This window comes from Sminthopsis crassicaudata, chromosome 3, assembly GCF_048593235.1.
Source record: "Sminthopsis crassicaudata isolate SCR6 chromosome 3, ASM4859323v1, whole genome shotgun sequence".
Classification (NCBI taxonomy): Eukaryota; Metazoa; Chordata; class Mammalia; order Dasyuromorphia; family Dasyuridae; genus Sminthopsis; species Sminthopsis crassicaudata.
Genome location: NC_133619.1, coordinates 48,866,048 through 48,892,608, shown reverse-complemented (window position 1 = coordinate 48,892,608; position 26,561 = coordinate 48,866,048). Strand labels below are relative to the sequence as shown.

Here is a 26,561-nt window from a genome sequence, read left to right as displayed (position 1 = left end):
TGCCTTTATTGGTCCAGCACAGCTGCTCCCCCTGAAAGAATTCTAGTCTAGTACCATCTGCCCATTCATGATGACAAAAGGTCAATCAATGGGATGACTAAAAAAAATCAAGCTTAGAAAACTTGAAGTGCAATTTTGACTCATTTACTGTTAAAATTGAACAAATTCATGGAGTAGCCTCATTGTGCTATGTAAATACTCCTATTTTAGAAACTGTAACATTTAAAAAGTTCAAGAGACAAAATTTCTGGATAATTAGTTATTTTAATAATGAAGTCAGCATTTTAATAAAAGGGGTCAGTGGCGCTCTCAAATGCCAAAGAATCTCATGGAAGGGGCAGGCTCAAGGGTTACATGACCTTGGGAAAGTGATGTTTCAGAAGGTAGCAATCAACTCTGATTAGTTAAGGAGAGAATGAATTTTATAATGAGGAGTTAGGCCATTCTAATAAACTTGCATTATGTCATTTACTTCTAAATTACCCCAAACTGGGGCAGTCTAAACAAAGAATTCATCCCCACATAAACCTTAATAGAACCTCATCTAGGTAGGGTCTGAACAAGATTGTTAAGAAAATTAACAGATCTCACCCAGAGAGAGGACTGTGGGAACTGAGTGTGGTTCACAACATAGCACTTTCACTTTTTTTGTTATTATTTACTTGCATTTTATTTTGCTTCTCTTTTTTTCTTGTGCAACAGGATAATTGTATAAATATATACATATATTGGATTTAACATATATTTCTAACATATTTAACATATATTGGACTACTTGCCATCTAGAGAAGGGTATAGGGAAGGAGGGAAAAATTGGAACACAGGGGTTTGCAAGGGCTAATGTTGAAGAATTGTCCATGCTTATCTTTTGAAAAATAAAAAGCTTTAATAAAAAAAGAAAAGAAAATTAACAGATCTCTTTATCAGTAATGTCCTTCCAGAGCCTGAAACTTTGAAATGAGCTTTGGAGAAAAGGGGAGACTCTGGATCTTCCCAAATCATTGATTATTAATAATTATTTCTCTCAAGATTAATATCTTGGAATTAAAGCTCAGAGATGGCCTCAGAGCTATCCATTACTCTGAAATAAACTACCTATTTGGCCCAGGTCTAGTCACTGAGATTTACTCAGTGTCCTAGACAAATATCTAAGACCATAGGGTACAGGAAAGGTGCTGACCTGCGTGGACAGAAGGAGTTTCCTTACTAAAAGCATCCTTCTTCCAATGAAACTGAAAGTTTAGTCTTTATCCCTTATAGAATAGACTACCACCATAAGCATTCGGGGCTACAGTTTTCCAAGTCTATATTCACTTTTTTTTTCTTTTCATTTCAACTTAGCAAACATTTACTAAGTGCCTTCTGTATACAAGGCTATATATGGGAATTGAAAGCTTTCTACCAGAGGAAGTAATAATAATAATAATAATAGAGAGCATTTATATTATGCCTGTTATGTGCCAGAAATTATGTTAAGTACTTTACAAATACCTCATTTTATCCTTACAACAACCCTGTGAGTTAGATATTATTAATATTTGCATTTTACAGATGAGGAAACTGAGGCAAATTTGCCCCAAAGTGTACAAGGTAGTGTGTCTGAGACTGGATTTAAACTCAGATTTTCCTTATTTCAAGCATGTTTATTAGCTTCTTCACACTTATTCCTTCCACTATACCTTATAGGTTTATAAGAGTATATGATTTGAAATCAGGAGAATCCTGACTCTTACACTAGCTCTGTGACTTTAAGCAAATCACCCCCAAAGAATCAAATATGGCATCTAAAATGGGTTTGAAAATTTCTTCCATACCCATTTATAGGGTCTGTGTGAGAAAACTGCTACAATCTTTAAAAAGTATAGAAAAGGGGGCTACTATTATTACATAACACATTACACTCTCAAGGAGTTTACACTGAGATGGTAGGCACAGAAATATGATACAGAGGAAAATAAAATGTGTATATAAACACATGGAAGTAGTTTAGGCAACACTATGGATAAAATTCCAGACTTGTTGCCAAGAAGACCTGAGATAAAATCTAGCCTCAGCTATTACATTCTGTGACATTGGCAACTTGTTTAATCTTTGTAAAGTCCTCAACACTTATTAGCTATGTGATGTTGGACAAGGTACGTATCGCTATTTGTCTCAGTTTCTCATTTGTAGAATAGGAATAATAATATTTATACCTACCTTCCAGGATTGCTGTAAGAATTAAATGAAATAATAATTGTAAAGCAAAGTAATCTTACCTAGTAAAGCACCATATAAATGTTAGCTATTATTATTAGTTACTATTATATAAATCTATATATAATTCCATTTCTCCCCTGGCTGGCTACTCTGGGACTTTTCTCCTTTTTCCACCATGTCTGGGAAATCCCCTTTCCCTTTTCAGTTTCCTTTTTTTGTGCTGTCTTCCCTCATTTGATTATAAGCTCCTTGAGGGTAAGAAATATCTTTTTTTTCACATCTTTTATCATATTAACAATGCTTGACACATAGTGAGCGTGTAATAAATTGACTGATTGACCAAAGGAAAGAACTCATTAAACCACTACTATGAGAAACTTTCAGAAAGAGAGATCATGTATATTTTGGGAGAGGAAGTTTATGGAAGGCAAAATGGAAGAGATAATATTTCCAAGGGGCCCAAAAGGGAGAAGGAAACCTCAATGTATAAAAAGGGAGGAAGTCTACAGTACCCACATACAATGGCTTGTGCAAAGGCAGTGAAACTGCAGGAAAAAGGAACAGAAAACATCCTGGTCTGTCTCTAACATGAGAAATAGGAAGAGGAATAGTAGGGAACAACAGTAGGCAAAGGGAGCTGGAGTCAGTCAGTCAATCAAAACATTCATTATGCATCTACTATGTACTAGGCACTGTGCTAAGTGTTGGGGATGTAGAAAAAAGACAAAAGACAAATCAAATTCACAAAATAATGATTTAAAATCAGTCTGAGATAGTGAAGGACCCTGAGTGCCAGAATTAAGAATATCATCTCAAGTAGACAATGAGGAGCAATTAACTAGATGAAAGGGGATCAGAGTAGTGAATTCTAGCAACTTTCCAGACTTCTGAGGCACTAAGGTGTTTCAGAGGATAGAACAGCAGGGCTGGGTTTAAGTTCAAATCTGGCTTTAGACATTAACTACTTGTGTGATCCTAGACAAGTAACATGATTATCCATGACCTGCCTCAGTTTCCCCATCTGGAGAATGGGGAAAATTAGAGTATTCAACTCCCAAGATTAAATGAGATATTTATAAAGTATTTTTGCTAAATTTAAGGTACTATATGAATGTGATATTATTAATAATTATTAATATTTTATTCCAATTATTATTATTTTTATGATAGAATGACTGGAAAAAGATCATCAATTGAGTTAGAAAGCTTTTGTGTCTAGACAAGAAAAAGTGAGGGCCTCCTGAATTGGTGAGGTTATAATAGAAAGAGAAAAGAGAGAGCAGAAACAGGAGATAGTGCAGAGGCTGAGTTGACTTAACCATTGATTTAGTGTCTATCATGAGATGTAGGAATAAAGCATTGGGAAATGGTGGTACTCTCCATTAAGAAGGCATTCCATCCGGGGATTCAGGGATCAGATTGTTTGGACATGGCCAATGTGGGAATTTTATCTTTCTTGACTGGATAGTTGGTTGTTGTTTTAGGGAAATAATGAGTTCAGCTTAGAACAAGTAGAGCTTGGGGTATCATCGTTCAGGTAAAATATCCAGGCAGCACTTAGAAATAGAGTATTGGAGCTCTGGGATAAGTTTCTTTTTATACTGAAATGTAAGTGCTGTCATTTTTCACTTTTTTATAATAAAATAACATTTACATAGGGCTTTAGTGTTTATAAATTTATTTACAAATATTACTTCATTTTTATTCTCACAACCACCCTGAGAGGTTTTATTTTCCCCACTTTTTTTCCTTTTTGTTGCTCTTTATTCATCAATTTTCCCCACATACTTCTGGTTATAAGTCATGGCAAAGTTGGGCTCTGGTTAAGAGCCAGGATTCAGTTGATTGGTGTAAAAAAATCTATATTGCTTTGACTATTGACTTTTTCACTTTTGATTTTTTGTTTTTGGTAGCATTTCTAACCGTATGACTTACCATGAAAAATCCTTAGGTCATCTGATATCCCCCTGGGTAATCGCCTTCCAAACCAGAAATCTGGAAATGAGTTCAGCTGCCCACTATTCAGTAAAGTAATGATGGAGAGAAATCTATACTTTCTATTGTTATTCCTGTGGTTATAGATTAAAACCACAATCACTTCAGCATTACGTTATTGCTTTTCTGTACTAGCATATCATGCATTGGTAGTGGGCTGGAGGTGGGGGGGGACTATGTATCAGGCACATAGCCCTACCTCCATTCATAGGAGAAGAGCAACATGGCAAGCCCTATACGTGGTACTGAGAACCAGTCTCTTGTTTCTCTCTCCTGCCAGAGCATATCAGTAAATTCACTTTCATTTCTCAGATCACATAGAAACATACTAATGGGGGCTTATGTTCCAAACTCAATAACTCTCACCCCTTATTGATGCACTCCCACTTAGCTCCCAACACCAAGACTCTCAAGCACCAAACAATATCCTGAAGCATCCTAACAACTTCCCATTGTCCCTAAGGACCTTCCATAGAATACAATCATTTTCTCCACTTTTTAGTCAATGGTGAGAGAGAAGGAAAAGATTATGAAAGGAGAAGAAGAAGGAAAGAAAGAGAGAGAGGGAGAGGAAAAGACATTGATCATGTTCTGTCTTCTCAAGCTTCTTAAAAATATGAGAGACAGATTGGCCAAGATGACAGGAAAAGATAATGATAAATGCTGGTGGGGATGTGGGAAAACACTAAGTGCCATTCTGGAGAGCAATTTGGAACTATGTCCAAAGGGTCTATAATACTGTGCATAACCTTTGATCCACTAGTATCACTATTAGGTCTGTGTCCCAAGGAATCACAAAAAAGGGGAAAGGATGTATACATGCAAAAATGTTTGTAGCAACTATTTTTGTAGTGGCAAGGAACTGGAAATTGAGTGGATGCCCATTACTTGGAGAATGGCTGAATAAGTGAGGGTATATAAAGAAACAAACAAATATTGCTGTTTCATAACAAATGATAAACAGGCTGATTTCAGAAAACCTTGCAAAGACTTGCATGAACTGATGTTGGGTGAAATGAGCAGAACTAGGAGAACATTGTACACAGCAACAAGATCATCATGTGATGATCAACTATGATGAACTTGGCTTTTCTCAACAATGCAGTGATTCAAGACAATTCCAATAGACTTGGGATGGAAAATGTCAATCACAGTCAGAGAGAAAATTATGGAGATTGAATGTAGATCAAAGCACAGTATTTTTCCTTTTTTGGTTTAATTTTTTTTGGTCTGATTTTTCTTGTATAACATGACAAAGATGGAAATATATTTTTAAAAGATTGCACATATATAACCTATATCAGATTGCTTGTCTTGGGGAGTAGGGAAGGGAGGCAAGGGAGAGAAGGAGAAACATTTAGAACACAAAGTTTTACAAAAATGAATGTTGAAAATTATCTTTACATGTAATTGGAAAAATAAAGTACTATCGGGGAAAAATAATTTTTAAAAAAGATGAAAAAACATAAAATCTGACATGAAGTTAGTTGTCAAGGATATATAGAAACCATCCCTACACTCATCCTCAGAAGGATTATGAAACCTATTTCTGAATATTTATCACAAATAAAAATCATTTATCATTGTGATTCAATACATCTCAGCATCCCCATTAAGAATTATTTATTCATTAGGAAGTATTTTTGCATGTCTCTAAAGATTTATGAGATAAAAATCAAAACCACAATCATTTTTTGACATCAATCTAATATAATTTTTCTACTAATTATAGGTTTAGCATTTAGCATCTTTAAGGAAATATGTAAGATGAAAAGATTGATGGTTCATTCGTTCCATATGGTTTAGGGGAAAAAGCATGAGACTGAGAAGATGTAGCTTGAAATTCCTAGCCTTCCTCTATGTCACAGGTCACATCTGGGACATTGAGGAAGTATTTAACAGATGCAGATGCAGGCCTTAGTTTCCCCATCTGTAAAGTGAGGGGAGCCTGAAAGGTTCTTCCAGCTTTATATCTTTGATAGCTCCGAACACTCAAAAACTATCACTTGTAATGGCAATTGTATGCAAGATGCTGAGCTAGACACAGTGGAAGATACAAGGAAGTGTAAGACACAGGCCTTGCCTCCAAGGAACTTGTATTTGGGTAGGAAGATGCACAAATACATGTACACAAATCATTATGGTAAAAGGTGAAAATACAAAAAGAGAAATAAATAATAAGGTTCTCAAGATCATTTTAGTCAGGGCTAACCAAGGAAATCTTTGGGGAGGAAAAAGTATTTTAATTTGGCCTTAAAATTGTACACATGTAAACAATTACTTGCTGTCTTGGTCAGGAGGGGAGAGGGTAAAAGATTCGCAACACAGGGTTCTGCAAAGGTAAATGTTGAAAACTATCTTTGCATGTATTTGGAAAAATAAAATACCAGTTAAAAAAGAAGAAGAAGAAGAAGAATGATTTGGCTTTGCAGAAGAGGTATAAATTAAAGTGGTTAAATCCTAGGCCTATGTTCTACAGAGATCAAAGAAAGAAGAAAAAGGCCTGGTATATGGAGTTCTATATCTGGAGTCAGGAAGATGAAAGTTCAAATACTGCCCCTGAAATTTAAAGGATGTGTTTCTCTAATCAAATAGTTTTATCTCTTGGAGCTTCAGATAAGACTTATCCACAAATTGGAGGACCACTTGAGATAATATATGTAACGGATCTTGCAAACCATTAAGATGATATCACCTTAATAATATAATAATTATAATAATATCATTAATTATTACTAAATAGATATTATCATTGGGTTATTAAATTACTAATATTATTATTATCCAATGGGTTGGAACTTGTGAAATGAGATTATGCAAAACTGGAACTAAAAGTATACAGTCATCAAAATATATTTCATCATAATCCTTCTGTCCCTTCTACTTTTAGAATCAGCAGTGATGGAGGTCCATCCAGAAGCCAGGCAGGAAAGCCTAGTTTCAAACCCTGCCTCAGATATATTCTGGCTGCATAATCATTGGCAAGACACTGAACCTCTCACCTCTCAATGCTTCTGGCAACTCTCAAAGACAATATAAACTGGAAAAATTACTGAGCTATGTCAGTGAAGAGTATCTATCAATTATCCACATTGATGGTGGATGGTTAGTGGCAGTGGACAGCAACAGACCTGAAATCCAGACCTAAGTTTAAATTCACTCAGATACTTCCTAATCATATGACTTTGAGCAGATCACTTAACTTTTGCCTTCCTCAGTTTTCCTCTCCATAAAATGGGGATAAGAATATTACCTACTTTCCAGGGCTGTTGTGGGGATCAAATAAGATAATAAGGCATTTTGTGAGATTGTAAGGCATTTAGCACAGTGTCTGGAACATTAGCTGTCATGATAATGATGAAAACTCAGATCTAAAAGTTCCTAAATTCCCTCTACACGCCCCCCCCCAATTTTTCACTACTTAAAGAGAATAAGAACCACAGAGGCCTACATATTGACACTATTTTTAGCCTTAAACCTACATTTGTTTAGGTAGAACATACATTAATATTCTGTCTAAATTCTGAAGAAATCTTTCACATCTTATAATGTAGACATGTAAGTTTCTGAGTCTGAGAAGAGGAAAACAAAGTATTTGTAAAAGATGAAATCTTTATGTGAGTTTTAAAAGATAACAAATGGAATGAGACACCTAGAAAAAACAGTCATTTGTAAAATGAGAGAGCTAGACTCAGTGGCTTCGAAAGTTCCTCCCATAGCATCATCCGGCAGAAATTGGCAAAATTTGTGTCAAAGTCTTGTGGTCTGATAAAATTGTGGAGCTTTTTGAAAATAAAATGAAATAAAACAACTAAAGCCTAAAAAGATGAATAATCAATGGCAGAGCCCAAAGTAGAACTCAGGCTTCCTAAGCTGAGCATCATCAATGGCAGAAAATTTTACCTGTTACCAAAAAGTCACCATCTTTTAAATCTGTATTGATCTACTGCACCAGAGATAGCAGTTGAATTTAGTACCAGAAGTTAACATACTTTGTGTCATAGTGGGTCATGTTATTTTTCCTCATTGATTATATGTCATCGGGATAGAGAAAAGAAGTCCAAGCTCTAGAGAAGAGTGGGAGACTGGAGACCGGTTTCTATTTCTAGACGCTTTCATTTCCTTTCTATTTCACTTTTAGCCATTAGTCAGGCGACCCATCAATCTGTGCCTTTCCTAGGAAATGAAAAGGGCTTATCTATTCACCAAGTGATTAGCATCATGGTTTGGTAGCAGATGGATATATGTGACCTGATACAGCTCCAAAGGTAACCATCGGATTGCAAAATAAAATTAGCCCCATGAGTTTTTAAATGACTCACTTTGTCCCTCCCACCTTAGCTTCTCAGGGAAGGACAGAGCTATTTAAATGCACATGGGGTCACTAGATGAATTGATTTATTCAGATAGGAAGTTTAAAATATGCTCCTTTTGGAGCCAGAACACCTCCATTCATTTCCCAGCCTCCTCCTGACTGCCAGGGTAATTTTGAGTAAATCACACTGTACAATGAAATAGCCAGATTAGATCAGAAGCACCAAAAATGTGACCCCATGAGGTCCACATCACTACCATCATCATCATCATAGCTAACATTTACACAGTGATTTCTGTGTGTTAGGCAATGTGTTAAGCACTTTATTATTATCTCCTCTGATTTCACAACAACCCTAGGAGCCAGGTATTATTATCCCCATTTTACAGATGAGGAAACAGAGATAGAGTTTAAGTTACTTGTCCACATAGTTAAGTAAATGCCTCAAACCTGATTTTGAATTCCGTTTTAGAGTTTAAGTCTTTGCTGGATTATCCTGCAATATCTGAGTAGGGAAATAAAGGTAGTGTTGATGCTTTTTTGCCACAAGCTTTACTACTATGTAAGTAAGTGCACAATTTTTTGTTTGTTTGTTTAGTTGTTTTTTTTTTTTTGAGGATTTTTTTGTGAGACAAAGGACAAACATTCCAGTATTCTAGGACTGTCATTCTATCCATCAGCAACACTCTTTAGTAAAGAAGGGATCATATTAAAATGTAATTGGGGAATATTTTACAATACAAATAGATGATGTTATTTTGTGTTTTTCTAAGTCAATATATATTCACCAGGATCCTTATGTTTCATTTCATTCTCCTTTCTCTTAGTTCCCTTCCTATTTGAGCTTAATACCACTGGAGTAGATGTGCTCCTTCCTTTCAAGTTCTAGATACGTATGATCCTACAGTTCTAAATGCATAGTAACACTTTTAATATTCCAAATCTTCGGCCTGATCTTTAAAGTACCCCACAGAAATAAGTGACAGCAGCAGGATGCTGTTACAGCATGGCTTTTGAATTATACAGATTTGGGTACAACAAGTCACATCATGTATCTTGGAACACAACGGCAAAGAGTTATATAACATCATAACAAAACATGATTATTTTTTAAAATGAGAGCTAGTCCTTTCTTCTAACACCAATATAATAATGGAATTTCAGTGAGAGTGGAGCTGCTTTACTGCTGCCTTTGTATACCCAGTGCCTAGCACATTGTAGGTACTTAGTTAATGCTTGCTGATTGAAAGATCATGGGATTCAGTGACGGAGAATGAGGACTCAAATTGTGGCCAACGTTTACAATAATGCTTAAAGGATGGAAAAGCATATCAGATGTTATCTCTTTTGATTCACCTCCACAATATGTTATTACTTCCATTTTACTGATGAGGAAACTGAGATTAAGAGTCTTTAACCTTATCAGAAGCCATAAAGATAATAAGTGAGTGCCTGAGGTGAGATATAATGTCTTCCGCATTCCAAGTCCAGTCCACTAAAAGTGAATCATGCTCCGCCAGGTAAGAGGGCAGAGTTGGACTCACAATCTCTAAGGCCATTTGGATCAGAAAATACTATTAAACATATATTAGCCCAATTTTGTATCCACTACTCACTTAATTGTTGTCCATCCTTCTGTTACTTCATTCAAAGCTGTGCCCTTAACATACATTACAGCCTGTATTGGGACTTGCAAAAATCACCAACACTACTTTTATTTCCCTCCTGGAAGGTGGCTAGGTAATCTAGCCCAAGACTCTCTCTAAAACGCACAGAGTCCCAAATCAGCAGATAAGATAGCTTTGTTTGGGGGTTTAATGAATTAAACTGATGTGTATTCAGTCCTAGAAACCTAGATCTAATCATAAGAACAGCTAACATTTATTTAGTGGTTTTGCAAAGAACTAAACAAATATAATTTGTTCCTCACAACAACCCTGGGAGGTGAGTGCTATTTCTATTCCTGTTTACCACTGAGGAAACTGAGGCACAGAACGGCCCAGGCTCACAAACCTGGAAGTGTCGGAGGCAGGATTTGAACTGAACAAGTCCGGGAATTCTTCACCTAGCTGACACTTGAACTGCTAGGGACCACAAAGATCATCTAGTTGAAACTTTTCATTTTCCAGATGAGGAAACTGAGGCCCACAGAGATTAAAGTAATTTGCCCGAGAGGAGCAGAGCTGAGGAACCGTTTACTCCGCGTTGGGCTTCCAAACCCCATCCCTTCACGGAGTGAGCAAAGTAAAACAATCTCCCCATCCCCTCCACCCGAAACCCATCAGTCTCAAACTCTAGGCTGGAAAACAAGGATAAATTAACTGAAAGCCCAAAGTTCAGAGCCGGTGGGGTGGGTTACATGGGCTGTGTAGGGAACGTCAGCGTGACTGCGAAACACCAACGTCGGCGCCCGCTTGGCCAGGGGCACCCGGGCCGGGGTTCCGAGCCTAACACCCCGGCGGGCCCGGATCCGCACGCTGCCTCTCCGGCAGCCTGGCCCCCGTGGAAGTTTGCCCCGAGTGAAGAAGTCCGTCTCCCATCCTCACCATCAAAACAACATGAAAGCGCATCGCTCCCTGCGTGACAATGGATTCCCGTCTGTCCACGCGATCGCCCGGGAGGGCAGAGCCGGGGACCGGCAGCTCCGAGCTGCTGCCCCGGCCCCGCCGAGGCCAGAAGGATGCGGGCGGGCTGTCCCCTGGCAGCGTCGCCCAGCCTCTCTCCTCTAGGACTAATGACATTTCCAGGTGCTCGCCGGGCCCCGCGGGGGCCAGCCCGGGTCCCTCCCCGGCGCCCGGGCAACAAGTTTCCCAGGCAGTGAATGTGGCGAGCGCGTCGCGGGAGGAGGGACACGCGACACTCACCGTACAGCATGGCCCCTCCAGTTTCGTGCAAGAAACGGAACCGATGGTTTTTGAATAACCATATCGTGAGGATGGTCAGGATGAGAAGGAAATTAAAGACCAGCAGCTCCACCGCGCCCTGGTGCTGGAACTGAGACTCCTCTTGGGGGGACAGGAATCGGAGACTCCCCATGGCGGGTCCTCGAGGGGCTCGCCCGAGCCGACAGCCGGGATGGAGGCGAGCCGCCCGCTCCCTCCACAACTTTTGCAGGAGAAGTCCGGGCCAGGAGGCGTACGTCCTGGGTCTGCAACCACATCCACTTAGTCGCAGCTTCGAGGCATACCGCCCCAGCTTAGTATTCAGTTGCCTTCCAGTTACAACTTCCTGTTTCTCTCTTAAAGCAGCCTTGTCGCATTTTAGTTTTTGTAAAAATTAAACTTCAGTGCGGGAGCACATCCCCGAATTTGGGGATCTCGGAGCCACGTGGGCCAGACCACGCGTCTGGAATATTGCATCGCTTTTCCAGTGAATGTTTCCAGATCTCAGGTGATGAGTGACAGGTTCCCAACTGGCTCAGAGAGAGGTCTTCCTCCAAGAGAATAACTTTTGAATTAGAGAGTGTTTTCCTTTCCTCGCCTTTCTTTCTTTACTTAAAAAACATTTTATATCTATAGGAGAATTGCACATGTTTAACATACTGGATTGCTTGCCTTCGAGGAGAGGAGGGGGAAAACTAGATTGGACTACTTGCCATCTAGGGGAGAAGAGAGAAAGGAGGAAGGGGGGGGGGAAATTAGAACACACGATTTTGTAAAGGGGAATGTTGAAAATTCTCCATGTATTTATTTTGAAAATGAAAAGCTTACCATGTTTTAACACATATTGGACTACTTGCCATCTAGAAGAGGACCTGGGGAAAAGGGGGGAATTGGAACACAGTTGTTTTTTGTTTGTTTGTTTGTTTGTTTTTGTGCAAGGCTAATGTTGAAGACTTGCTCATGCATATGTTTTGAAAATTAAAAAATTTTAATAAAAAAAAAGAAAATGAAAAGTTTTAATTGAAAAAAAATTTAAAAACTTGATAGTGTCATGAATTGATGCTGAGTGAAATGAGCAGGACTAGGAGATCATTATATACTTCAACAATACTGTATGATGATCAATTCTGATGGACGAGGCCCTCTCCAACAATGAGATGAACCAAATCAGTTCCAATAGAGCAGTAATGAACTGAACCATCTACACCCAGCGAAAGAACTCTGGGAGATGACTATGAATCACTACATAGAATTCCCAATCCCTCTTTTTGTCCGCCTGCTTTTTTGATTTCCTTCACAGGCTAATTGCACACTATTTCAAAGTCTCATTCTTTTTGTACAGCAAAATAACTATATGGACATGTATACATATATTGTATTTGGCTTATACTTTAACATATTTAACATGTATTGGTCAACCTGCCATGTGGGGGAAGGGGTGGGGAGAAGGAGAGGAAAAGTTGGAACAAAAGGTTTGGCAATTGTCAATGCTGAAAAATTACCCATGCATCTTGTAAATAAAAAGCTATAATGAAAAATAAATAAAAAGTTGGTAGTGAGAGCAAGTGGATCTAAGAAGACAGATTCAAGTCCCACTTATGGCAAAAGTGTGACTATAGAAATCACTTAATCTCTCAATGCTCTCAATGAACCCCTTTAGAATTATAAATCCCCAGCTTCTTCAATCTCTAGATGGGATTTTGTAACTGAAAGGGAGGTTATAAAATACTGATTTGTTATAAGTGTTTGCTTTGTATATCTTTTATATATCTAATCTACATACCCAGGGTCACATAAAAATTTATGGGTAGAAAATGAGTCTCAAAGAACAAAAATTACTTCTCTCCTTAAGAAGTCTTGATAAACGGAAGAGAAAGGGCTGACTCAAATTGGTAAACAGAGTTTCTTATATCAACAACTTTGCTATGTTGTGGGGGTCTTTACTTGAGATCCAAGGACTGTGAATTTGGAACTCTTACTATTTGGTCATTGTAATTGGTTTCCTTATCTTAAGTAACCTATTTTATATACTTAATATTATTCTGAGAAAAAGTCCATGTTCTTCACTAAATTACTAAAGAGTTGTATTTTACACACACATACACACACACACACACACACACACACACACACACAGAGTGTCAATGAAACCACAGATTTAATTCCTAACTACTTCCCCTTTTAAATTATTTTTCTTCCAAATCAGGAGAAAGACCACCTAAGGTACAAAAGTCAATGCCAAATCCAGGATAATTATTTAAAACCTAATAAAGATCTTACAGGTAATGTAGTCTATGTTCTACAGTTTAAAGATGTGATAATTAAAAGCCAAGGGAAAGGACTATGTGAACATGGAACTCTTAATATTTGATAATTGTAATTGGTTTCCTTATCTTACATAATTTATTTCATACACATAATATTATTCTGAGAAAGAGTTTATTACACACACACACACACACACACACACACACACACACACACACACAGTGTCAATGAAACCACAGATTTAATCCCTAACCACTTCCCCTTTTAAGTTTATTTTTTTTCCCAAATCAGGAGAAAGGACACCTAAAATCCAAAAGTCAATGCCCAAATCTAGGATGATTATTTGAAGCTTAATAATGATCTTACAGGTCATGTTGTCTATGTCCTTCAGTTTACAGATGAGATATTTAAAAGCCAGGGAGGCCCTGACTTGTTCACCATGGTCACCTAAGAATTAAGAAGATGAGCTGGGAGTTCATTAGAAGTCTGATTTATTCCATTCACTTAACTGATTGGCTCTAAATCCAGTGAACTTTCCACATCATGGTGCTTCTAATCATGCATCATAGCACAAAAGATGTTTTTCCTCCCCAACAAGATGCCAACCAACATGTTGATTTGGCTCAGGTTTTTGTTATGTTTTGTTTTTAGCAGAGAAATGAACATTTATATAGTGTCTATAATATAGTCTTACATAATTAGTAGCAACTAGGGCAGCATTTCTCTTCTGATCTGGAGTGCCCAGAGTAGTTGAGCATTTGTTAGCATAGAGCACAGACTGAAACTTTTCTATGACTCAGTACATAATTCTCAAGGAGTCAGGGGGGTTATACAAATGTAAAGTGTCCAAGGTCATACACCTAATATTAGACAGAAAATTTCAATCCACATAATCCAGCATATTATGTTGTCCTTACCTCTGATTCAATTTAAAAAAAAAAAAGAAAAAAAAATTTATTCTTCATCTCTCTTCAAATATATTTTACTCCTCCCCTCCCCCACAATGTTAAATTAAGAAACAAGAACAAGAAAATTTTAAACAAATTAAAAAAAAATAGTTATCTGAAGATCAAAAAAGCAGACATATTTAGTGAACACCCCCTATATATCCTTATATTTCAAATCAAAGAGGACTTTCCCCAGAATAATCAGACCCTGGGGAAGCCTGAGACAGATTAAAAGCCTTCATCCCTGTTTTGGGCAATAATACAATGGCAGCTCTTGAATGAAATAATTTCTCTGGAATAAAAGAGCTTTTTTAGTAATCACTTCTTTCTGAAAAAAAAAACAAAACACACACTAGTACTTTGCTTTGTTAATTCAGTTGTCTCTCAACTAGAGGTCCAAATGGTGAAAAAGACAAAATTCTGATTTAAACACAATTTCTTCCTAAGTCATAATTCTGACCTGTTTTGTTCATATAATTTATAATAGAAAGCAACTGGTTCTTTACAATTATCAAATAAATTTTTCTACTAGTCTTTGGTGTTTTTTTTTTAATTGAGAGACATAATCGTTTAGTTCTGACTCCATTTGGGGTTTTCTTGGCAAAGATACTGGAGTGGTTCACCATTTCCTTCTTCTGCTCCTTTCACAGATAAGAAAACAGGCAAACAGGTTAAGTGTCTTTGCCAGAGTCATACAGATAAGAAGCATCTGAGGTACTATTTGAATCCAAGTCTTCCTGATTCCAAGCCTAGAACTCTAGTAACTGGACCCCTTAGCTACCCCAAGGTATAATGAATTAGCTAGGTGTATTTATCCACAGTGACAGGAAGCAAGGTGTCTGTAATGGAGGGACACAACACTCTTAAAAACAAACATATTTTGAGTGGCAGCTAGCTGATGAAGTAGATAGAGTACCAACCTTGAAAGATTAAATCTGATCTCAGCCATTTATTACTTGGGTAATCCTAGGTAAGTCAGTTAACATGATTCTCTCTCACACCCTCCTTCCATCCCTTTCTCTCTCTCTTTCTCCTTCCCTCCCTTCTTTCTTCCTTCCCTTTCTCCCTCCACCCCTTATGTGTTGTTGTGTGTCTGTGTCTCTGTTTCTCTCTGTGTGTTTGTCTCTTTCATCTCTTTCTGTCTGTTTCTCTCTCTCCATATGTATATTCATACTTCTTTTTAAAGTATATTTAAAATATTTTGAAAACTACATTTCTATATAATTGGTTCTCTTTGTAATCCTATATATTTTATTTAAACCATTTAAACATATTATTCTGAGCAGTCTATATGCATCCCCAGATTGCCAAAGGATCCATGACATACCAAACTTTTAAGGATGGTGGATAGAGAGCTGGTCACAGGATTCAGGAAGCCTTAGGCTCAAGCCTTGCCTCTGACACATGTGACCCTGAGCAAGTTACCTACCCTCTCACTGTCTTAAGAAGCTTCTTAAGAACTTGCAGAGAAAGTGCTGACCTAGATTGGTAGAAGGTATATCACAGGTTTAACCATTCTGTTTCATTGCCTGCATCCAAGTGTCAGTTAGCAAATGTCAGCTATATAAAATTGATCGCAGAATCATGTAATTTAGAAACGTGACGTAAGTTATTCATTTCTGGAGAGGAGTTCAGATGAGTGAGCAAAATCTCTTCCTGTTCCCTTCCTTCCTCCATCAGCTCACTGATAATTGGCTCATCCTCCCAGAAAGTTTGGCTGGTTTTCGATATCCAATTCCGCCGCTGACTTCCTCACTGATTTTAACTCGGCAGGGTGTGTTGTGCTTGCTGCCCCAGATGTTCCCCAACACACTCTCCTTTTTTGGCAAGCACATCGAAGATGACTAATAACTAATAAGCAGGCTGTTTTGGAACCTGTCAGCCTGAGCTCAAGAGAGTTTCGTCTAGCTGCTCCAACAAGTTCTGCCTTCGTAAAGTTTTACAAACTGACAAGTTTGGTCTTGAGTTTTTCAGTTTGACAAGTTACTCCTAGTTCAGAAAGCAGCAAGTGTCTGTGGTTTTGTGATAAAGCCACCGAACATTGTATTTCCTCTGACCAGGGGATATGCCGGCTCACCACACGAGAATGGCTTCCTTCTATTATCTTGCCATGGACCTTGGTCCTTAATTGTTCGCAGAAGCATCTAGACATTTTCAGATGCTGCCCATCATTGTCTTCATCTTGCCACCCCCTAATGTGGTTATTTTAAAGTTTATGTTTTAACATCCTTTGTTCTTGAAGAGGACATGACATCAGGGAGGGGATACCATGACATCCAGGTGAATTGGATTTATGTAAGGGAGTCTGTGCAAGATCACCTGCCTCACTTCCCCCTCCACAGCCATCTGGGTTCATTGGCCAGGCATAAAGCAGAGCGACTGGAGATGGCCCCCAGTTGCAGTGGGGAATCTTAGCCTTTTTAAGCTAAAGTCTTTAACAGGTCCCACTTTGAGTGAGGCAACACCCATTCAGTGACTGAAGATGGAAGCTAAAGTAAGAAGGAGTGGCAGCTAGATGGTGTAGTGGATAGAGTACCAGCCCTAAATTAAGGAGGACCTGAGTTCAAATTTAACCTCAGACACTTAACACTGGGCAAATCACTTACCCCCCAATTGCCTCAGAAAGAAGGGAAGTTTTCACAGACCCCTTGGAGAGCAATAATGCAATTTTCCTCATATTGAGGCTTTGGGAATAGATTTGAGAGTTAATAAAAATAACAACATAATTATGAATTGTAAAGGGCCGAAACTATGAAAAGGTGTACTTGAATCGGAATCCACTATCTTTAGATAATCTCCAGGTCATATGGAGAGACCCAGAAAGTGGTGAATGGAAGGGACCAGATAGGTTAACTGCTTGGGGGAGATGGTTTGCTTGTATCTCTACAGATGGAGAAGGAATCAGATGGGTACCAACAAGCCATATTCGCTTTGTCCATCAGAGAGAGACAAAGCAGACTCTTGAAACGAAGGAGAAGAACCAAGAAACATCAGGTGCTTCCATCACTCACTGTGCCCACCACTGAAAGAGCCTGGCAGTTATGGCAATTGACTCATGGACATCAAAAATTGTTAATAAGATTGATGTAGGACTTGAAAATTCTCAGAAATAATTGGAATCCTGAGACATGATAAGACTGTTGCAGGATTTCAAAAACTTGCAGGAATCATTGGAATCTCTGAGACATGATAAGACTGTTGCAGGACTTCAAAAACTTGCAGGAATCATTGGATTCCTTGACATGTGAAGCAATGGACAATAGATTGGTTTTGTGCTATTGCATAGCTGCTGAATTGTTGTTTATCTACCCTCCTTCTAGGACTTCTGGAAATCTTTTACAACAACATGTTGATTCATATTGTTTATTATATCACTACTTGCATGTACAATTCATGTTTGTTACACAACATTGAGCCTGCACTGGCTGTAGAGGAATCATCACTAAATAGCCTGTGCATTATTGTGATGTGCTTGTGTAAAACCCCCCATGCTAATGGGTTTGTGCATACTTGTTTCTAGTACAACACTTCAGACCAGAAACCTGCTAACAATATCTGTCTTGACTCCCCACTTCCCGTTGGTGTTTTTCATTTCTCTTCCTGAGAAGTCGGGGGGTGGGGGCATGACTGCTGGAACTCTGTCTTCCCAGAAATCAGCTGGAATCAGGATCACTAAACATCTTTATTCTTGATCTTTTATGGTCAAGGTCAGGGGGTTAGGCCTAGCAACCTCACACACACCTTCTTCCCTCAAATGCCAGGAGAGACTGAGTCAGCTTCTGTGTCTCAATTCCTCTTCCTCCTCCTACTCCTCCCACACAAGTCACTTCCCCCTCTTTGTCCCACCAATCAAGTCAGCACAGAACAGTTGGGGAGGGTCAACTTTCAAACAAGTTAATAGGGAACTGTCCAATTGGCAATTAGTCTCATGTGCTTCATTATCCAAGTGCATTGCTCAGTTCTCGCCCTTTACATCTCCTGCATTCTTTTGTTTTAGACCACAGGAGGTCGCGCCATCCCTAACTTTTCAGGAAAGTGAGAACCCCAAAAAGGAGGTGATCACGCTCCCCCTGACTTCTCAGGAGGGAAGATGAAAGCACTAAAAAGGAGATTATCACGCCTTCCTTGACATCTCAGGAAGGGAGATGAAAAGCACCAAAAAGAAGTGGAGATTTGCTAGCAGGTTTCTGGGTTGAAGGGCCTTATTAGAGATAAGTATGCACAAACCCATCAGCATGGGAGTTATTACACAAGCACATAGCAATAACACAGAGGCTATTAGTGGTGACTCTCCCCACAGTCAGTGCAGACTCGATGTGGTGTAACAAACAGGAATTGTACATGCAAGTAGTGATATAACAAACAATATAAATCAACATGGTATTGTAAGAGATTTCCAGAAGTCCTAGAAGGAGGGTATGTAAACACCAGACACACATACGCCTTCTTCAGCAACCAAGAGATAGTCCAAAACCAATCTATTGTCCATTGCTTCACGTGTTAGGGAATCCAATGATCCCCACAAGTTTTTGAAGTCCCACATCAGTCTTTTTATATGTTAGGGAATCCAATGATCCCTACAGGTTTTGAAGTCCCACGACAGTCTTATGATGCCTCAGAGAATCCAATGATTCCTGAGGGCTTTCAAGTCCTACAATAGTCTTATGATGTCTCAGAGAATCCAATGATTCCTGCGGATTTTCAAGTCCAACAGTTTTTGATGTCCATGGGTCAAACGCCATAACTGCCAGGTTCTTTCAGTGTTGGACACAGTCAGCAATGGAACCACCTGATGTTTCTTGGGTCTTCTCCTTTGTTTCAAGGGTCTGCTCCGTCTCTCTCTGATGGACAAGGCGAATATGGCTCATGGGCATCCATCTGATTCCTTCTCCATCTGTGGAGATACAAGTAAACCCTCTCCCCCCAAGCAGTTAACCTAACTGGTCCCTTCCCTTCATCACTTTCTGGGTCTCTCCACATCACCTGGCAATTATCTAAAGACAGTGGAGCTGCTTGTACTGGACGCTGCCCTTCCGGTGGGTTATAAAACCTGTCTGCCCGAGCCAGTGCATCTTTGCCAAAAATTAAAAAATTAATGGTATAGAGAACTAAATTTAGAAGTTCTCTAGGGTTACCTGTGACTCCCCCTTTCTTTTGTTTTTGGAGGAGTGTCTTAATATCTCTGTTTCTTCTCTCTACTATTGCCTGTCCTTGAGGATTAAAGGGTATGGCTGTGGTATGTAAAATCTTATACTGTGCACAAAAGTGTGTAAAATGTTTAGATGTATATGCAGGCCCACTGTCTGTTTTTATTGCTTGTGCGCACACCCATAATTGCAAATGCTCTGTATAAGGAATTCAGTGACACCACTTCGGGCTGTCTCTTTTGCTGCTGGTATTGCCAAATGTGAATCCTGAAAAGGTGTTCTACCACAACATGAATAAAAGACAGATGATCAAAAGATTTATAACGGGTCACATCCATTTGCCAAATTTCATTAGGTCTCAAACCACGAAGGTTCTTCCCTGGAGGAGTGTAGGAGCATGGAAAGGAAGGCAAGCTGTACAGGCTTTTACTATGGCTCCTAGCTTCTTCTCTTGTTATTCCAAATTGTAAATGTAAAGCTCAGGCAGCCTGATGATATTTTAGAATGAGATTCTTGTGCCTTCTTGAAATAAAGGAGTACTGGCCAACATGGTTAGAAGGGCTATCTGCCTTTGAATTACTCATCAAAAATAGGACCTGGAAGTCCACTATGGGAGTGGACATGCAAAAATATAAATCTTACCTGGATGCTTTCTCATTCGCTCTTGAAGTTCCTTAAAGAGCTGATATATATATTGGAGGCTACAAATTTTACTTGAGCTGTGGCAATTCTTTGTACCACACCTACTGAATAGGCTGAATCAGATATTATATTTATGTCTCCCGGATAAAAAGCAAGAGCTAGAATGATTGCATACAATTCATTCTGCTGAGTGGACTGAAAAGGAGTTCTGATTACTCTATAGTTAAGTCACGAGAATATATAGTGCAAATATTATGTTTGGATGCCTCTGTAAAGATAGTTGGTCCTTTAAGAGGAACTTTAGTAACCTTTTCTTCAAGAATCCATCACCAATTATGTAACAGTCCGGTTATCTTTAATGGAGACCCGTGTGTAAAATTTGGATCCATGGCTAATGAAATTTGCCACTCTGGGATGGTTTCACAGCACACATTAACTTGTGCATTAGTATAAAAGGTGTATATCTTGTCAGGTCATATCCCAGATAATTGTACTGCTCGTTTAATGGCCTTTAATAAAATTCTAGCCACAAGCACTGGGTAAGGAATAAGGCTTTGTTCTGGTTGTGCTGGGAGGTTCACCCACTCTATCACACTGTCTCCTTGATGAAGGACTGTTGTGGGTGCCCTCTTGTGTAGCAAAAACTGATATTCCAAGGGTTTTTGAGTGACTCTTTCAACCACATTGGATAAAGCCAGTTCAACTTGTCTCAAAGCCTCTTGAGCTTCTTTTGTAAGTTGGTGTGGTGAATTTAAAGCCCTATCTCCCCTTAAAATGTCGTATAATGGTTGCAATTGACAGGTAGTCAAGCCTAGCACGGGACGCATCCATTGGATATCTCCTATCAATTTTTGGAAGTCATTTAAGGTGTTTAGCTTCTCTGTTCTTAAGGAGAGTTTTTGTACTGTAAGCACCTTAGGATATACTTCATATCCTAAATATTGAAAAGGAGCATGTCTTTGAATCTTTTCTGAAGCTATGTGAAATTTATAATTCCTTAGTGTTTCTATGGTTTTTTGTAGACATGCTTCTAACATTTGTTCCTCAGGTGCACATCCCAATATATCATCCATGTAATGTAATAACATTACTTTTGGAAATGCTTTTCTTACTGGAGTAAGAGCAGCAGCAACATACATTTGACACATAGTAGGGCTGTTTTTCATTCCCTGTGGCAAAACTGTCCATTCATATCTTTTATAAGGCTCAGCTAAGTCAACGCTGCGCACTGAAAAGGCAAATCTTTTCATATCCTCCTTATCTAGAGGGATAGAATAGAAACAATCCTTAATGTCTATAACCCACAGAGGCCATTCTCTAGGCAACTGAGTAGGAGATGGAAGTCCAGGTTGAAGAGTTCCCATAGTTTCCATCTGTTCATTTACCTTTCTAAAAAGCAGTCAACATCCTCCATTTTCCAGATTTCTTTTTTACAACAAATACTGGGGAATTCCAAGGACTTAGAGAAGGTTGTAAGTGTCCTTGGTCAAGTTGTTCTTGTACTATGTCTAGTAAGGCTTGAATTTTATAGCTACCTAAGGGCCACTGTTCTATCCACACTGGTGTATCAGTTTTCCATTGGATAGGAACAGGTGAAAGTGGTGGCAGGCTTCAACAGCAGCCCTGCCTAAAAAGCCCAAGTACTCATTTTTAACCCAAATTGTTGTAAAATGTCTCTTCCCCATAGATTGATGGGGATTTTTTTCAACTATAAAAGGAATAAAAACTCCTGTTTCACCTTCAAATATCCATCTTAAAGGGGTAGCACTAATTTCAGCTGCTATTGATCCTCCTACCCCAGACATGTAGGTGTCTGCCTTAGTCTTTGGCCAGTGCCTGGGCCAGTTGCTACCTCTAATGACTGTGCAATCTGCACCTGTGTCCACCAGTCCTTCTAATGGTATGCCATTTATATAGATGGTGAGCATAGGTCGGTCAGCTGTCACAGCTGCTGTCCAGTATATTCCTGAGTTTTGCTGCTTGGAGTCAGAACATGGATGACTGTCACCAGGTTGCTTATTAGGGGTCTCTATCAATAAACCTGATGCTACTTCTTCTGGTTGATAAGTCACACATTGTCTGTCTGTATTAGTGACTAGGATATTATCTACACATTCCCCAGTTTCCCACATCAGTGTATGAATGAACACTGTCTTGTAAGTACTCTCAGGGGGTGAAATGGTCAAGCCTACTGTGCCTGGAGGCAAGGGATCCATAGGCTAGAGAGGAGCAGATTTCACCTCTCCAGGGGGTATCTCAGTAATCCCAACTGCATACAACTCTATCCTCCCTAATGTAGTCCCTTTCTCCCATCATGTTGCTTCCTGGCTGACTGATTGTGTAATCCCTTTCTCCCATTAGATGGCTTCCTGGCTGATTGGTCATGTCTGGGTATTGGACTTGGAGGCTCTCTCTGGGGCATTAGCTGCCATCATGCCCCAGGTGTTTTTTGCCTGGGGCCCTGGAGTTGAGCCCCTCATCCCGTTTCCCTGAATCAGTCTACACTCTGATGCCCAATGGAGTCTTCTGTTGCATTTTGGACATGGGGTTTTGGGTCTTGTTCTCCCAGCCTGTTTTCTCACTCTGTCTCTATGCCAACATTGAGCTTTCAGATGGCCTATTTTACCATATTGAAAGCATTGACTAGTCTCTCTGGAAGTCCCTTGCCAAAAGGGACTCTGTCTTCCTATGTTGGGATCTTGGGAAGTCTGAACCACAGCCTGGCTATAAAAGGTATTTGTGCCCACTGTGGCACAGCATCTTATGATCTCCTCTAAAGGAGCATCCCTATGTAGTCCTAGTATAATCCTCCTATAAACCTCATTGGCATTGTCTCTAGCAAGTTGCCTTACCAAAGTGTCTGTTTTCACCATTAGTCTATATGACAACTGTCTGCAAATGTGCCACAAAATCAGCAAAGGGTTCATTTGCTCCTTGTACAATTTTTGTGTATGTCTCACCCTTGTACTTTTTATTGGGGAGAGAAGCCCATGCTTTGATAGCAGCAGCAGAAATTTGCTCAAATGCTGTTATGGAGTAATTAATCTGTACTGAGCGTCTGCATAAGAACCTACACCTCTTAGTAGATCACAGGTGATTGAAGTATTAACTCCACTTTGAGTATTTTGGTTAGGCTTGAATCCTACAGAGCTCACTATATTCAGAAAACCACAACAAATTTTGTCCAGGTTCTAAGCACAACTTTGCAATGATTTTCCAGTCACTAGGGGTTAAAGTTTCATAAGCCAAATTGTGTATTAATATTTTAACATAATTTGATGTAGCCCCAAAGAGAGTGCAAGCTTTTTTCAGGTCTTTAAGGACATCCATATTAAAAGGAACACATTTTCTACTTTCTTGACCTGCAGAATTATTCTGTTGAATCACAGGAAAAATTTGAAGTTTGAAATCATTATCTATTTCTTTTCCATTTTGAATGGCTTTAATAAGCCCTTTCTTTAATCTAGTTATGGGGGTTGGTGATCAGGTTGCTGATGATATCACCTCCCCTCCCTCTACTCCTCCTCTCTCATTCAAATCCCCTTACCCTCTGGCAAGACCTTGAGTTTGCTTATTTTCTATCTTTTGTTCCTCACACTTCCTCCTCTATTCACTTTTCCTTCTCCTATAACTTGCTAGATAGCAATATTTGGTCTGCATCTTCCAATAGAAACATTGTATATGATTAACAGATTGTATCTAGCATTTATATAGCACTTAAAGGTTTGAAAAGCATTTTTCATATGCTATCTCCCTTAATCTTCACAACAACCCTGGGAACTAGAAGCTTTTATTTTCATCCCCATCTAACAGATGAGGAAACTGAGGCAAAAGAGATAAAATGATTGCCCAGGATAATATAATTACAAGTATCTGAGGCAGGTTTTGAATTCAAGACTTCCTGATAAGGATAGTCTCTTTATCCATTGCACCCCATAGCTGCTTAGAAATCTGGTCTTAGAAATTTACTAGCAGTTCATCCCTGGGCAGTCACTTAATCTCTGGTTATCTCAGTTTTTTCATCTGTAAAATGAGTTGGAAAAGGAAATGGCAACCATACCAGTATCTTTGCCAAGAAAATTCCAATGGGGCCATGGATAGTGAGACATGATTGATTAGCATTCTATCCATTGTGCCATCTCTCTGTCTCTCTATCTCCACCTCCACCCCCCCCCCCTTTCTGTCTCTCTCTTCTCTGGCTCTCTCTGTGTGTCTCTCTTTGTCTCTGCCTCTGTTTCTGTCTCTCTCCCTATCTCTCTGACTTTGTCTCTGTCTGTTTGTCTATCTGTCTCTCCTCTCTGTCTCTCTTTGTCGTCTCTGCAATTCTCTTTGTCTCTGTCTCTCTCGATTTCTCTCTTTAACTCTGTCTCTTTCTCTGTCTCTCTTTCTGTGTGTTTCTGTCTCTTCTCTGGACCTGGACCGCAGTTTCTTCTTCTGTAAAATAAAGGGATGACTTGATGATCTCAGAGATTCCTTCCAAATGCAATTCTAAGATTCAATTTCTTGTTAAAAATTAGGTTTTTAACTTAATTAGGTTAAAAGATACATGAGGATTTCAAGTATTGAAAATCAAAGGACATCAAGATTTTCTACTCAAAGATATCTGGTTCTAGTTTCTCAACACCAAAAAGAGTAGGAGGGAGAATTAAGGAGCAACCAAATTTCATAAAGACAAGTACAGTGAAAATAAAAAGGTCAATACTAGCTAAAGGGAAGTGAACTTGTTAAATTCAAACTAAAAAAAAAATCAAAAGTTTAATAAATATCTAATATAGTTTTACAGGGAAAAAGTAACCCTCTTGAATTTTATCTAAAATATAATTTTAATAGATTTTCATTTTTTTAAATAAAGAGAAATTTATTTTAACACAGTGAACAATTTTAAAATAGTTTAATATTTAATAATAATCAATATAGACATATATATCTTAAAGCTTCAAAATAGTTTGTATTTATTGCCTCATTTGATCTTCACAGAACTTCTTATAAGTTCAAAACATAGCCTCTTTCAGCAAATGAGGAAACTAAAAGTCATAGTGCTCATGGCCCCAGTCCGAAAAAGTATGAGCAGAATTTGAATCCAAGTATCTCCAGACTTGACTCCAGACTCAGCATTCTTCCCAAAACACCATGCCATCTTATATATCAGTAATAATTCAGGTATAACTGACATATTCATCCCCTATCAGCATTCATAGACATGATCATTTATAGTGATATAAAAGGTCCTTGGAAGTCATCCAGGATCATTCCTTATTACTCATGAACTAATATAATAGTTTTCACTTTGAAAGAAGTAGTAGATAACAAATGCTTGTTAAATACATTTGAACAAGAAAACATTTCCCCTTTAGGATATCCTTAGCAGTATCTCTCACTAAAAGAAATAAATGAAATGTAGCCTTTGCTAATTCTGATTAAGCTTAGTAATGGGATAATAGGCAACAATCATCTATTAAGCTCTTAAGCTTAGGATGCTGCAGTAATACAGGGCCGATTGTGATGAGGACTTATACCTGAGTGGTAGCTTAAGGAATAATGAGGACATATGATGTAGATACAGGATGTTGTAAAGATAGAAATGACAAGTTTTGGAATCAGGTTGCATTTGTGGGGTGAAAGCAAGAAAAAGTTTGAAGAATGCAGTGAAGTTGAGTACCATGTCACCTTTGACAGGAAATCTGATGCTCACCTAGACAATTCAGGTAGAATTGGCTGGTAGAAGCCTTTCTTGATTCATGAAAGCTTTTATTGCCTCCCCATTCTCTCTCATTTGTTTTGTATTTCTTTTGATTGTATACTTGCATGTAAATACATGTATATATGTAAATAATATATACATGTAAAATTAATATATGTGTAAATATAATATATACATGTGAATAAAACAGAAGATCTTGAGGGGAGGTATTTTTGTTTTGGTAGCCCAAGCACTCAGCACAGCTCCTAACACCTGGGGATTTAATAAATGCTTGTTGATTGATTCATTCAATATCCCTTCACTCTCCTTTTCAATTATCTCCTAGTTATGATATGTGTTACTTAGGATCTTTTTTTTATTAATTTACTTTTTATTTATGGAATAAAGCAAGCATTTTCATACTATAGTATAAAAGATTACAAATGAAACAAAAAATCTTTTCTGTACAACTTGCTATTTCTTTTA

The 26,561-nt window shown here is 38.6% G+C and overlaps 1 protein-coding gene across 1 annotated transcript in view; it reads right to left on the bottom strand.

The window, feature by feature from the left end:
- Positions 1-11,735, bottom strand: part of SLC9A9 (solute carrier family 9 member A9) — a 707,151-nt gene extending 695,416 nt beyond the window's left edge. Inside the window, exon 1 of the mRNA XM_074298418.1 lies at positions 11,374-11,735. Coding sequence (XP_074154519.1) covers positions 11,374-11,545 — 172 coding nt within the window. The 5' untranslated portion in view covers positions 11,546-11,735. The remainder of the gene's footprint in view (positions 1-11,373) is intronic.
- Between the last annotated feature and the right edge of the window lie 14,826 nt (positions 11,736-26,561).